Source organism: Pelodiscus sinensis, chromosome 1 (genome assembly GCF_049634645.1).
Source record: "Pelodiscus sinensis isolate JC-2024 chromosome 1, ASM4963464v1, whole genome shotgun sequence".
Taxonomy (NCBI): domain Eukaryota; kingdom Metazoa; phylum Chordata; order Testudines; family Trionychidae; genus Pelodiscus; species Pelodiscus sinensis.
The window spans coordinates 236467301-236482312 of record NC_134711.1 but is presented as its reverse complement, the minus strand read 5'-3'; the positions used below and the strand labels follow the sequence as shown (position 1 = coordinate 236482312).

General features: G+C 45.9%; 1 protein-coding gene across 2 annotated transcripts in view; it reads right to left on the bottom strand.

Annotated features, from left to right (window-relative positions):
* Positions 1-15012, bottom strand: part of RASA3 (RAS p21 protein activator 3) — a 173255-nt gene that overhangs the window by 110795 nt on the left and 47448 nt on the right. For both annotated transcript variants that reach the window (XM_025186286.2, XM_075918255.1), the window contains exon 2: positions 13516-13633. In XM_025186286.2, the coding sequence (XP_025042071.2) occupies positions 13516-13633 (118 nt within the window). The remainder of the gene's footprint in view (positions 1-13515; positions 13634-15012) is intronic.

The following is a 15012-nucleotide window of genomic DNA, read 5'->3' as shown; positions in this document are numbered from 1 at the left end:
TGACATGCCACCAGACACCAAAAATCCTCCCTTTCACAAGGTCACTAGAACAGGCCCTTTCTTATCCATCAAATTGTCTCTCCTCTCCCAGATAGAAACACCCTTGTCTCATGGGATACCCAACCTCTATCTGTACCCCCGTGACAAACTGGAACGCAAATTACATATGTTTACTTTGCATCTTTGAATCTCTCAGGTGCTTAATAAAAGTCTATAAAAATACTGATAGTTACTACATGGAGAGCTTTCAGTACAGATACATACTCTCATTTGTAAATATCTCAGAGCCTTAATGTCCACCACTCCTCTTCCCACTGCCCTGCTTCCCTTTCTGGCATTCTATACAGCTGTGTTATCTCTCTCCCCCGGAGTCTTGTTCATTTCCTGCCCTAATAATCTCTCATGGGCAGCCTCATTTGCCTCAAGCTCCTCTGCCTTTACAGCTCCATATGCCCCATTACCACATAAAGCCTCGAAGTGTTGATGCACATCAATGTTAGATTAATCAATGATGATACATATCAATGTTTAAAAGCAAAATATGGTAAGTGAATACAGGGCATAGTGAGAGCGCACAGTGTGTTGTGTGTGTGTGTGGGGGGGGAGAGGGTTACATGGCGGAGTGAGGCTATTGTGGGAATTACAGTGAATCACACAGAAAGAGAAACCACTCTTTAAGTGCTGCTTATGCCATTCAGTTTAAAACCTCTTTCCCCTTGGCCAATGTGCTTGACAGAGCTGGCATTTCACAGGGGCAGGCTGGCAGCACTGAGATATGATGAATCCAAGTAATTCCCTCAACTAATCTTGGTGCATGTCCAAAGTAAGTAGAACAACTATGTATTTAAAAATTGAGAAGTGGCTTGTGTCCAACACATCTGAATGTGAGAGAGAAGTTTGGAGTTTGTGGTTAGTTAGCTAGAGGAACACAAATAAATGTGAGGAAAACAGTAATTTATTTAAAGTAAGCATTTTAAGAAGATATCAACAAGCATTAAATATTTTATTAAAAATTAAGGTGTCTACTTGGTTGGTTAGTGCACAGCAAGCCAAGGTCAAAACCTTCTATGTGATAGCCTATTGCATGCTATCTGGCATGGGCATGGTACATTGTGGACACTGCTACTCCTCAGTATACTCTCCCCTAAACACACTGCCTGGCCCCACCATGCCCTGTATTCAGTTAGCATGTTTTGCTTTTAAACACAGATGTATCTCATTATTGATGGATCTAACACTAATACGTATCAATGCGTGAAGTGGAAACTGCTACTGTACACTACAAGTTCAATAATGTGCTTTGACAAGCTGTTGCTCCAAACATTATAGAGAAACCTTTAAACTGAACAGTTAACTCTTTGCAAGAAGGAATTTATCAAATTTGGTAATTAAGTTCAGTTGGCAAAGTGTGAAACAAAGCAACTTATATTAAGTGCAACATAGCCTTAAACTACAGAGTTTCTACTAACTTCTCCTTAATATTGTGGACTTGCAGTAGAGACCTATAATTAAGGTTGCATCAATATTTTTTGTTTTACAAGGTCAGTTCCTCATTATTGTCATTTTTTTCCAAAAAGAAGATAAACGAAGACTGCAAGGGCAATGTCCACTCGACTTCAACCTTAACTATGTATCTCCTAATTTTAATGTTTTTAATAGTTTATTGATGACAGCAACCGTAAATAACATTCAACTAAGTCTTTTGTGTGTGAATACGTATTATACATATGCGCAAATCCAAGTATTATGTGGCTGGCTCTTTCCCTGCCTGCCAAAGTCTAGAGAGAATAGATTCAAGGCCCACGTAGTTTATTTTCTCTTACATTCAATCTTTCCCCAGGAGATAAAAAGTTCCTGTCAGGTAGTAAGGAGCACTATAGGATCCTGGAGCCAAGATGCTTGATCCATTTCTCTGAAGCACACTAATCATTTAACATTTTCCACTGCTCTGTCTTTTCTGGCATCCCTGAAACAAATTTAGAAATGTCATATTCCCTTTACTAAAGATTAGAGAAGCTGCCTTGATTTTCCTGTGGCGGCTGATACTGCCCTTTAAGTAAAAGGAGACATCTGATGCAAGCAAAGGAAAAATCAATCTTAAATCCAACAAAATTGAAAGTAGAGTCTCTATCTGGCTAGGTGTGGCCGGGAGATCTAGGGTGGATGCCATTGTTAGGCCACATCTTCCTAGAAGATTGATGCTGTGATAGTTGAAGTTCTGGAGTTCCATGTAGTGGGTCTAGGAAAGATGCTGAACGCTGAAGGGGCCCCCATCAATGCCAGTACCCCTTGAATTGTGTGGAGTAAGGAAAGTCAATGGGGGGAAATGTTTGCTCCCACTGACCTCCTGCTGTGGACATGGCACCAAAGTTCAAATTAAGTTATGTCAGCTCCAGCTATGCAATTAAAGTAGCTGGATTTACACATCTTAATTGGAACTTCCGCATAAGTATAGGCATGGCCTGAGAGAGTGAGCCCAGCCTAGCTGTTACCCTGGAGCTTGACTCTCAGAAGTGGAGGTCTCCACCTTTGATGTTGCCCTGCTCAGCTTATTTAGAGCTCACTTCTAAAATGTACTCTTTCTGCATTTTCTAAGGGCAGAACACCCCCGTCCTCCTCTTCCCCCCCCTTCCCCCTCCCAGCACTCCTGGTTTCAGCCTGCTACCCTGTGAAAAAGCGAAACTAGATGTTGGAAGAAAATGAGACAGAGGCAAAGGGGTCTGAAGCCTCTAACCTCAGTTCACTACCCCTTTGGAGCAACACCAACCAGGCTTGGTGCCCTTTTGGGACTGGATCCAGCTCTTGTCATTGAGCAGGTCAACTGGTGGCAAAGAAACCAAACAAAGCCATGAGGCAAGGGTCCTTGGCTGCCATGCTCTGAGCAGCTGTGTGTGCTGCAATGCTGAGGGTCTGGTGACATGCAGTGATTCTAGGACATGTACCCTGAAGGCCTTGTGAGGAGGGAGCTCTACAAGGAAAGGGCCCAGCAGCTAGGGGCCCAGCCCTGTTCCCTAGGGAAACCTGAACGCCCCCGGACCTCTAACCTTCCTTCTCCCTTAGTGACAAGGAAAGCATAGTAGCAAGGGCAAACCCAGAGAGAACTGCACCTTGCATGATGCAGAAACTCTCCCCAAGTCCCCTAACCCTGCTCTGTTGGTATGAAGCATTGTCCCAAGCCCTCCAATCAGTCCTCCTGGGGCAAGTCTGGACTTCCTGCCCTATGATGCAGCTGGATGAGTGCTGGCCATGATTGCATAGGTGCATTACAACACCCTAAGTTTGCCCCTGGGTCACTGGGGCATGTGGTCAGAGACCTACACAGTTTACTCCAGCCTCTCCACTCTGACCCAAGGTCCTTCCCCAGTTGGGCTGGTTCCAGGGAGCTGATGCAGCAGGACAGATATGCTGTTGCTAACCGATCCAGCAAAGCAGAGGCCTCACGCCAGCACAATTGCTCAGGTCAACATGGAGATGTGGACAGCTTCATAATCTCAGGGCACCAGACCTCCTCAGCCCCCGATGTGGCAGGGGTCTAACCTGGTGAAGGGGTCCACCCTTCACTCCGTGTGTGAGTTTGTGGGGTTCTGGCTGCCAAGGAGGCATAGGTGTTGGGTGACTGCAGGAGGGAGGCTAGTGCTGATTTGAGGGGCTAGTGCTGGCTGGCTCCCCACTCTGGCCCATGGGCTCTTGTAGCAGGACACATGGATGAGTGCAGGCAGGGTCCTTCTGCCATGACATCCTGCTCTACCCCTTTCCTGGCCCTAGCCGATGCAGGGCTTCCCCGTTAAGCTGAGCCCTCTCGAGCCATACAAGTGGCATAGTCATGGTGGGCAGGGCTGGATTACCCAATAGGCAGACTAAGCACATGCTTAGGACACCAGCAAAGCAGGGGCGCGCACACACACACACACACACACAAAAGATTTTATGGTATAGTATTGTTTTTATTTTGAATTACATATGGGGGGGGGGCACCATAATCTTTTCAGTGCTTAGGGCCTCTAAAGGTCTTAAATCCGGCCCTGACAGTGGGCCTGAGTGGGCCGTGGCCCACTCACTTCTCATCTAGGCTCACCTACACAGGCTGGCAAGTGGGGTGGGCTCTGCTCAACTCAGCACCTCTGTCTGGGCCTGGGAGGGAGGAGTCAGTCCCATTTAGCCTAGCAGGCTGCCCCCACCACTGCCCACACACCCAAAGTCAGGGCCCACCTTCTGGCTACACTACTGAGCACTAGCCAGCCTCTACCTATGAGTTATCTCCTCCACTCCTTCTGCTTTTTCCAGCCGAGTACATAGAAGCTATCTGAGCAGGACCTTTAATCTCTGACTCAGCATAAGGCACCGGCACAACAGCCCAGTTTTGATGTAGGTTGGCGGCTAGAAATGATGTAAAATTCTTGACAGTGATTTATTGTCAGTTCCATACCCTCCAAGGCCCATTAATCTGGCTGCTCTCAAGTTTTTTAGGGGAATTTCGTGCCAACGCAAGGTGCAATAAATATTTGTACTGGCCTGGGAAGCAAGAGGTCTAGGTTCTGTGTGGCCCTGAGGGGGGAAAAAAAAAAATCACTTAATCTCTGTGCCACAATTCCCTATCTAGGAAATGAGGATAGCAAAATTTCCTTTCCTGACCTGTTCACTGTTTCGTTCATACGCTTTTCAAGGCAGGGACTCTCTCTATATAGCACTTTGTTGGTTGGGGCTTCTAGATACTACTTAATATGTGTAATAATCCAGTGGTTCTCCACCTTTCCAGATTACTGTGCCCCTTTTAGGAGTGGGGGTGGGAGGGTACGCAAGAACAATCAAAGTTCACCTCACTTAAACTACTCGTTTACAAAAATCAGACAAATAAAAAAGTGCCACAGCATATGATTGATTACTGAAAAATTGCTTACTTTCTCATTTTACCATATAATTATAAATAAACCAACTAGAAAATAAATATACTTACATTTCAATGTACAGTATAAACAGGTCATTATTGGTACAAAATTTTAACTGTGCTGACTTCACTAGTGCTTTTTTATGTAGCCTTTGTAAAACTAGGCAAATATCTAGATTAGCTGATATGCCTTCTGGAAAACCTCTGTATATCCCCTAGTACTCATACTCCTGCTTGAGAACCACAGTAATAAACCACAACCACATCAGTGAAGTTACCATTCAAGTAACTAGCTAAAAAAAGAAGAAAAAAAAACACGTGGAATTCCTCACTGTACAAAATTAAAGGTTTCAGCTATAGTTCAATTTTATACCTTTCATGTGCATATAGAATATACAAAAATAGCTGGAAAAAATATATGGGTTCTCTCAGTGCAAGAAAACCTGAATTAGAAGACATTGTAGATATCGATGAGTGATGGGGAGGGATTATTGAGGATTACATGTTGTGTTCCCTCCCTTTGGAGTATCTGTCATTGGCCACTATCGGCAGACAGGATACTGGGCTAGATGGACCATTGGTCTGACTCTGTATGGCCTTTCTTATCTTCTTATATGGCAATTTCCTGTGATATCCTTGGCAGACCTCACTGAATTAAATCTAAGTATTTAACAGATCCATTGTATTAAATGAATGGTTTATGTATTATTGTGGGCCGGAACTGTATACAGTATAATCTATGTGGGGGGGGAGGGGGAGGAATGTGACAGATGTGGAATATAGTGGTTCAAAACTCTATACCAAACAATGTGCCAGCTAAGAATGGAGGTTTGGAACAAAGTGTTAAGTGAAGTGATTTTCCTGGGAAATATCTAGGGGGAAGTGAATGCAAATTATCCACCTCCAATTATGCAAACCCTCAGCCTTTTGAAGCTTCACCCTGAGGAATGACCCATTGTCTCCAGAACACCTGTTACGTGAGGCCAAGGTCAAAGGATGAAGCTGAAAAAAAGGAAAGACTGAACTATTCATAATAGGTCTAGTTCTGAACCTGAGACAGCCATGAAACTGTAACCATTTGCCAAAAAAACCCAACACACTCACCCACCGTAGTTACGGGTTTTGAAAGACTAACATCCACCAGATTCCAAAGCTGTTGCTCAGGGTAAGCTTTGGTAAAAGCTTTTGACCATGCATGTAGGTTATTTTTAAATATTTTTTAAAACTTAAGACCTTAATAATAAAGGTGCTGACTTATAAAGCGCTGCAGAGTATCTTATAAATGCAGGCAATTACACAGCCCATAACCTCTGCAGAGAAAACAAACAGCAGATGCTGGCCCTTTCAGAGCTTTGGCTTTCTAGGGATATAAAATGTAAGCAGAGAACTATGCAGCCTGGAAAACCCCTCATCTTAAGGGACTTTGCCCAAAGGAAGTGAGTGCTGAGGAGCTGGGCGCTTAGAGAGGTGCCGCCCTTGAAGGATAGGTGCAATTGTGCAGTGTTGGCTCGCAATATTATTTCAGGGTCACAAGAGTGTCACCTTTAGGCATATGAACCCTCCCACAACTGTTCAAATAGTTCACAGATTCTTGTAAAACCAGTAGGGCAAAACCAGGGAACAGATTGTCATTAAACACAGTCACAGTTCAATAAAACTGGAGGCTTTGACTTATTTTCTAAATTGAAAAAGCTACATTCAAAAGTTTAAATTGTCAAGAAAGAGGCGAGGAAAGACCATTTTTAGGATTTGCTTTCGTTGGTTGCAACACCACCAAAGTCCCTGTTGCTCAGAACCTGTCCAAGTTTAGACAAGAAGTGAAACCGAAGCATTAAAAATAGAGAATGGGGGCCAGAGTTGCTGTTTAATCTTACTCTCCAACACACACCAAAAGCAGATTGCAGATTCTTTGCTTCTAGTTCCTACCTCACACTACCTTCTGGCATGGCTACATTATTTCAGCTTTGTGCTTGCCCAGTATCATGTTCCTGTTCCTAGTAACTCACAGCACAGCAGTGGCATATAGAACTGGGAATCAATCCCATGTTTGGCTGTCAAACTGCGAAGAGGAGCTGTGCAGGAGGAGAGGATGTACGTAAAAATGTGTACAGATTGAAGCACTCTTGAGACCTGACTGGTCCCAAACCAGGGAATTTGCTGGACCATCAGAGGTCAATACCGACACCTCTGCTGCTGCTGGCTATGGGGCTCTGCTGAAGCAGTAGCAGATGGGCTAACAGTGATTGCCTGTGGGGACACTCAAGGGAAGAGATAGGATGGTGGTGGAGCTCTGGGGCTAGGCACACAACCTTACAAGTGTGCACTGAGCCCCATGGCCACTTGCTGCACTTCTGGCCTCCTCCCAATGAGTTGCGCTCTCCCTCCCTGAGCTTGAGCTAGGGATGTCAATGGCTAACCAGTAAGCAGCACCCTTACCAGTAGGGGCTGGAGGCTATTCCATGGGGGCGCTCCAGCCTAGTTGTGGTTGAGTCCAGCCAGGTGCTCAGTTCAGCCTGGCTCAGTCGAGCCAGGTGCTCTGGAAGAGCGGCGGAGAAGTTGCTGAGTGCAGGATCCAGCTTTTCCCGCTGTAAGTGCCCGGGAAAACCCATGGGGATGCTGGACCACAGATGTTGCTGGATGAAGGAATTCTGGATTATAGAGGTCCAACCTGTACTACTTTGAGCACTGTACCAGAGGTCTCTACACAGACATTTTGGACACACTAAAACTGGGCTACTCAACGGCCCGTGAGGAGATTTGGGTTTACGCCGGGGCTCAACATGCAACCCGCGGGTGGGATCCTTTGAACAGGGCCTCCACTGGGAACATGCTCTGCCTGGCGAGGCATCTCCCAGGCGGGGTGAGCACTTAAAGATGCAAGCGGACGGGATGGCTGGAACAGATGGGTACAGAATGTCGCGTTTCTAGCCCCCAGGGAGGAGGGGCTGGGAGTGGAGGAGCACTGTGGGCTTTGTATTCATGCCTGTCAGTGTAAAAGAAGCTATTTGCATATATTTGGATATATATGCAACCACATTTAAGTCATGGCTTCGGCATGTGCTATGTGCATCATTGTGGCCCCCGGGGCTTCCAAAGTTGAGTAGCCCTGCACTAAAACTTTCCTGCCTGATAATTTACAGCTAACAAAATACTTCATTTGATTTCTGAACAGCGGCAAAGAATGCAATATCATGACTGGTTGAGATGAGCACATAACCAATGGGCTGAGGAGAAATAAACCAACACAGCATGAAATCACTTGAAAAAAAACATCTTCTGGGAGCCAAAGTACATATTTTACTACGTCTTAAAGTATAACCTTGTTAAAGCATGTATAAATCCATTCTATACAGCATTCACTCCATTAACCCCAGGTAAGAGCCAGGCTTACCAGGATTGAAGTTCATAAAACGTTTGCCTCTACTATACAGCAGGTTCCTGCTAGCTTCTGGATCAAGACAGTCTGAGACACAATCTTTGTCTGTAAGTGTCCTAGATGGTCCAGGCTGCTTCACACCTAAATAATGGACAAATGGCTGGAAAGGGAGTGGATGATCCTCATCACAAACTACAAGGCCTGACTCACCAGGCAATTGTCCAGCTGGAAGGTGGTGGCCATTATATTAGATTCACTACTGCTGGAGTGGCTAGAGCACTTTTGTCCTGGCTGAGTGACCTTTCATAACCCACACCTACAAGACAGCTGTTATTGGCATGTATAAATATCTCCACTGAAGTGGTTGGTAGAAAGCACACTATATATACACACGAGGGGGCTGCGCCACCTGCTTCCTACATCCACCAACTCCCCTCTCTCTGGGGAAAGGTGTCTGGCCGGGGGGAGGAGCAGGTGAGGGGGGGGCAGATGTGGGGTTTCGACAGAAGGGGTCGGGATGGTGGAAGGGGCTTGGATGGCAGAGGGGACCCAGTAAGGCCCAGGGGAATGGGCTCAGATAGTGGAGGGTACCCAGCCCCAGCAGCTCCTCCCTGGGGGCACAGTCCCCAAGGGAGTGAAGTGGGAGCCGGAGCAGCCTACGCTTGGAGGGGACAGCACCGGGGCTGGCCACAGGAAGTGGCTGAGGACAGAGGCAGCATGAGGACGCATATGACATCACTCTGTCGTCCCACTGGAATTTAGTTTATAGACAGATAGATAAATGAGAAGTCCTGTGGAGCCTTATAGGCTAACAGATTTATTGGAGCATAAGATTTCGTGGGCAAAGACCCACTTCATCAGATAGATGGATGGACATATAAAGAATTACCCAGAAAAGGCACTAAAATGGGTCCTTACAGGAGTCTATCACTCAGACATCTAGCCTACTGACTGACTCCAGCTTGCAAGACAAAGCACCAATTTATTATCATTTCCATGATAACCTCATTTTGGGCTTACAGGAATAATTTGCAACAAATCTGGTGGAAAAGTCAGCACATGCGTCTCATTGATTCAGAGCTGAACACGGCCACCCATATCATTAGTGGCTGCCTTAACCATATATTAACATCTAATTTACTTGTTGGATCCGATAGCTCTCTCAAAACTTTGACATGATGCCATTAACCGCCACACTGCATGAAGGACTACCACAGATAAAAACAACCTGCTGCACACCAGGCTGACAATAGGAATAACACACTTCCTAGAAGATGATCTGCCCACCAGCTGGAAAAAACTCAACTCCTTGTATACCTAAATATCCGGCTGACTTTGCAACATCCTGTTTGTGGCAGACATTATTTGCCCTTGTCCAGCGCTGCTGGCCCAGTGCCAGTCTTGGATGAATAGCAGTGTATCAAGACCAACAGCTATGTCCTTTCAGAGCAGCACCAACTCTAGGATAGACAGGCTGGTGAATTTCAGAAGGCCTAATTTATAACCACCTGTTTGCAGCCTGGGATACTCGGCTCATCAGGCGACTCACCGGACCTGACAGAATGACTGCCACAACACAGAAATATGGCTTAGCTCCATCTTTCCATTGCTGATTACAGAGCAGAAATGCACAGTTAAACACATGTTGGAGGAGTACAGTGAAAAGACTGAGGGGTGGATTGCAACACCTACCTCAATGATACAGCAGTTAGACAGCTGCACAATCTTGATATTGACTTGTGACACACATGAAAGCAATGGCAATTCCTACACACAGAGGCACTGTACGGACAGTGTTAAAAGTAGCTTCCTTCTTGAACTGATTTTATTTATTCCATTTCTTAGGAGAATGTTCAAGGATGAAGGGGAAACACAACTGGTGGAAGAGACTACAGGAAGGTGGGTGTTAGGATAGTCAGTAGGGATCTTCCTAAGAAACAGAGGCATGTTACTGCTTTTGTTGGCCTATCCACGCTCAAAGAGGTGGAGCTAAAAGACAAATGTTAGTTGACAGGGTCAAGGGAGAAGAAAGGCTACCCCAGGAGACAGGAGGAAAGCAAGAGCAGCCAAGAGCTGACTTGTAAGGAGATGCTCGGTGGTCAACACTTCAAGATGAAAGGATTTAATATATACTTATCAGCCAGAATGGGAAGGAATGGTGTCACTAGCCTCTGTGTGTCAGGGGCTGGAAATGGCTAGCATGAGAGGGATCATTTGATTGCCCATTTCTGTTCACTCCCTCAGGAGCATCTGGCATTGCAAAATTTTCAGTAGCCTATTGGTATCTTATTAAAAAGGTGTCTGCTCTTGTTTCCTTTGCTAGGAAAGTAGAGTTGAAGGCACTGGGGCCTGACCTGGCAGGGATTGGGCTGGGCTGCTGGGATAGATGTTTTAAATTGTTTTCAACTACTGGCTAAATGTTATTTAAAGGGCTCACTTCCACACACTTTTTGTGCATATATTGCTCCCTACTACCCAAGAAACAGGATTTTTTTAAAATATATTTCAGTTCTGTTCACATATCTCAAATCTTTCAGACAATTTGTGTTGCATTCATCAAAGCTGTACTTCAACTCTGGGGAAAGACTGAGGAACAAAATCACTCTGCATATTTTATTCATTTATTTATTTTTATTTCTGCACCAAAGCAATGTCTGAATGACACAGGTGGATAGCAACATTTTAGCACGAATTTAGGGCAATCTCATTCTCAGAGCTGAGTTGCTCTCAGTTTTATGGGTGCTTCTTGTCTCGTACGCTGAACTGCAGGCAAGCAACTGGACTTACCAGGGAGGGGGAATGGACAGAGGGGATAGGGAGGTGCCACTTTTACTCAAAGCAGCCCAGCACCTGGGAGAGCTACCTGAGGTGGGGGGGATGGAGGAGACAAGGAGCTTCCCCCACTTGTATTCAAAGCAGCCCAGCACATGGGGCTGCCCAGGAGGGCGAGTGGAAGAGGTGTGATGGTTCTATTTGCAGGCACACTCACTGACGGCAGCCCACCTGCTGGGCTGGCTGAGAAGGAGGAGGTACTGCTTCTATCGGTACAATGACGGCAGCTGGTGCTGCCTGGGAGAGCTGGACTCTCAGAGTCAACTCTCCCTCTGCCTCCCAACTCCTGTGCAGACTCCCCCCACCAAGCCCACCAGCATACCTTTGTTCCACATTCTCCACCTGCAGGATCAGGTCTCAGGAGGAAGTAACTAATTAACGCAGGCATGCTGCACAGTTCCACTAATAAAAGGTGGGTGGGTCTTAATTTCTTCCTGAGCAGCCGTTCAGCCGCGCACTTTATAGAGAACTACATGGGTGGGTACGGGCTATGATGTGCAGGTCAGACTAGAGGCTTATGCTGGTCCCTTCTGGCCTTACTGCATGAGTGCAGCTGATTCAGATAGCTACAGCCAAGGCCAATGTTGAAGGTAAAGAAGGCTTTAGCCACACGACCATAAGTCAGCAGCTGCAGGTGGAATGTGCAGCACTACCACTAAGGAGGACAGTGCAGGTGCCTGAAGAAAGAGGACAACTAGGGTGTGTCTAGACTACAGGCAGTCCCCGAGTTACGTGGATCAGACTTATGTCGGATCCGCACTTACGAATGGGGCTCTCTCGCCCCGGAACTCGCAGGCAGCGGGACCGTCCAGAGCGCAACGGTCCCGCCACCTCGACCTCCGGGGTGAGAAAAGCTGCTCCGGGTGCCCCTGGTCTGCTGGGGACCGTCTCCAGCAGACCAGGGACACCTGGAGCAAAGCCGGGAGGTGGAGGGGTCCCGCGCCTCTGAGGCTTTGCTCCCCGTGTTCCTGGTCTGCTGGGGGGGGGCGCAGCTAGTGGCCACCCCCCCCCGGCAGACCAGGGAGACGTGGAGCAAAGCCCCGGGCCTGTGGTAGAGCAGGTGCGGCGCTGCTGGTTGGTCCCACAGCACCGCTCCTTGGCGCTACTGGACCAACCCAGCAGCACCCCAGCTGCTCTGCCCCAGGCATCCCCAAGTCAGCCGCTGCTGAAACTGACCAGTGGCTGACTACAGGAAGGCCCTGCCCAGGGCTTCCTGGAATCAGCCGCTGATCAGTTTCAGCAGCGGCTGAATCTGGACGCCAGTTCCGACTTACATACAGATTCAACTTAAGAACAAACCTACAGTCCCTATCTTGTACGTAACCCGGGGACTGCCTGTACTGAGTTTTGTCGACAAAAGTGGACTTTTGTCGACAAAACTATACCTGCGTCTACACTACTGTTGAGTTCTGTCGACATAACGTCGACAGAACTCAGCAGTTTTGTCGACGCTGATAAACCTCATTTTACAAGGCATAACACCTTCTGTCGACAGAGTTCTGTCGACAGAAGGTGTTATTGCCTGTAGGGTTGCGTCTAGACTACAGGGTTTTGTCGACAAAGCAGCTTGCTTTGTCGACAGAACTGAATGTGTCTAGACGCTCTATGTCGACAGAAGTTTTGTCAACAGTATCTCTCGACAAAACTTCCGTCGACAAAACCCTGTAGTCTAGACGTACCCCTAGTTTCTCATAGGGGTTCAGCATCCTAGGATGTCTCCCTGGGGGGAATGTGTTACGCCCCTTCCCCCAGGAACCCAAAGAAAAAAGCTGATTTCTAAAACCCCTTCTTACCTATACTATGCCTGAATAGATCTGGTAGTTTCACAGTGGCAGAGAAAGAAACGCTTCCATTCACCACAAACTGCCTCTTGAAAGAGCAAAGGTACAGGAGAGAAAGATCTATGAAAACTTAGCACTGTACCTGCCATTTCAGGATTTCACTGTAACTGCTTCCCCTCCATGTTGTAGTCTAATTACCCCTTCCCCACTTTTGCACCCCCAGGAATGCACAAAGCAAAAGCCCAGTGTGATTCTCAACTCTGACAAAGCAGCAGGTATAACAACAAGATGAAGGAAAAAGTCCTGACAGTTGAATTCAGTTGCACAGTTCAACTGACAGCTAAAAAGCATAAAGGAAGTTCAAAAGCAAATATTCTAGAGAGCTGCATTAACTGTAAACTACTTGGAGACTAATTAATGTGCTTCCTCTCAAGACAAAAACCTCTTCACACATAAATGATAAACATATAGTTAGATGCCAGGACATGAGATCCACTGCAATTTTTAAAAAATCAGCTATGTTCTTCGCCATGGCAGCAAGGGATCTATTGGGAAAACTATAGAAATAGACTATAAATAGAAATTTCTAAGGTATTAAAAGATCCAAGTGACTATATATGCACACAAGAAATATTTGTTACCATAGTGATTTCTCCACTATTTTGGTCCTGAAAACCTCCTCCTGGTCCAGGTTTACAGTACAGTAGCAATCCCTCATCTTGTTTGGCCCCGGATACGTAGGAAGATTTTTGGCTTCTCCTAAAGACAAAAAAATTCAAAGCAAACTTTAAATATGAGCAAGCAGATATTGACAGTATATCAATGGCTATATTATGAATTATAAACACTACTATTTTATTTGGCTGTGCAATTCCTACCAGGTCTTTATTTAGAATATGTTCAATCCTCTGACGAGAGCAATGCTCATGTTCAATGACAGGTTGTACGCAACAATATGGACAATGCTAAGGGGAAAAAATTCATAAACACCTTAGTCACTTATAAAAATACAACTTTGGAAGTTAAATCCCATTGACTTCAATGAGGTTTAAACAATTAAGCCCTTTTTGATAAGAGAATTTTGGATACAATTTTCAAAAGCACCTAAGTGACTACAGCAAGAGGTTGCAAATAAGGATTTTATGTACAGCTCTGCTACTCTTCAAGGGTGTTCTCATGAAAAGTCATTTACATGAGGTACAGTAACATGGCATGTAATAACATTTATCTCATAAAATGCCTTGCAGTTTAATTAATGCTTGTAAACCCCCTAAGATCTTTGGACAAAGGCACCATAAAGTTGGCAGGAATTAAAATCAATTTGTTAGACAATACCCATTTGCTTATTTCAAAACGCAAAAAGGAGCAATTACATCTATACATTTTTAGAGCATGTCTGTCTGTCCGTAGGTCCATTTGTCTGTGAGTCCATTTGTTCAAGAAGTCCTCCTAAATGGTAAGGCCACCAAATTTGATATGCAGCTTCCTTTTACCATAAATAGGAAGTCCCTAAAACGGGACTGTTGTCCATAACATGGAAAGAGAGGGGGGAGAGAGGAAGGACACAATACTCACAGTGGCCATTTGGGACAGCGAGCACAGGAGACAGCTATACTGCATAGTGACCACTGGGGACAGCCACACTACCAGGAGAGTGGCCAGGTGGGGCAGGGGTAGGGTTGCCAGGTGTCCGGTTTTGAACCGGACAGTCCAGTATTTGTGCTTTCTGTTCGGGAAACAAATTGAGAAAATATGACTGAGAAAATATAAATGTCCGGTATTTTCTAAATAAGATGTAATGTAGATTGTGATGTAATGTTAAGTGTGTCCGGTATTTTTGTTGAAACCATCTGGCAACCCTAGGCTGGGGCTCACCATCTTGCCTGTCACTAGACCCAGTATGTAGCTGCCCCTTCCCCCAAACTCTTTCCTCCCCTGCCCCAGCCCCTGACACGGGAGGGGTACGTGGGGTGGAAGAAAGTGCTGACACATGCTATCTGTTAGAGGCAGCGGGGGGAGGAGGGGGAGAGTGACTAGTCAACCATCCTGTCGACTATCCAATAATCATTTGCTTACTGGATAGTCAACTAGTCCTTTACATCCCTAATTCAGAAGTGACCTAAATGGCCATGAATGAA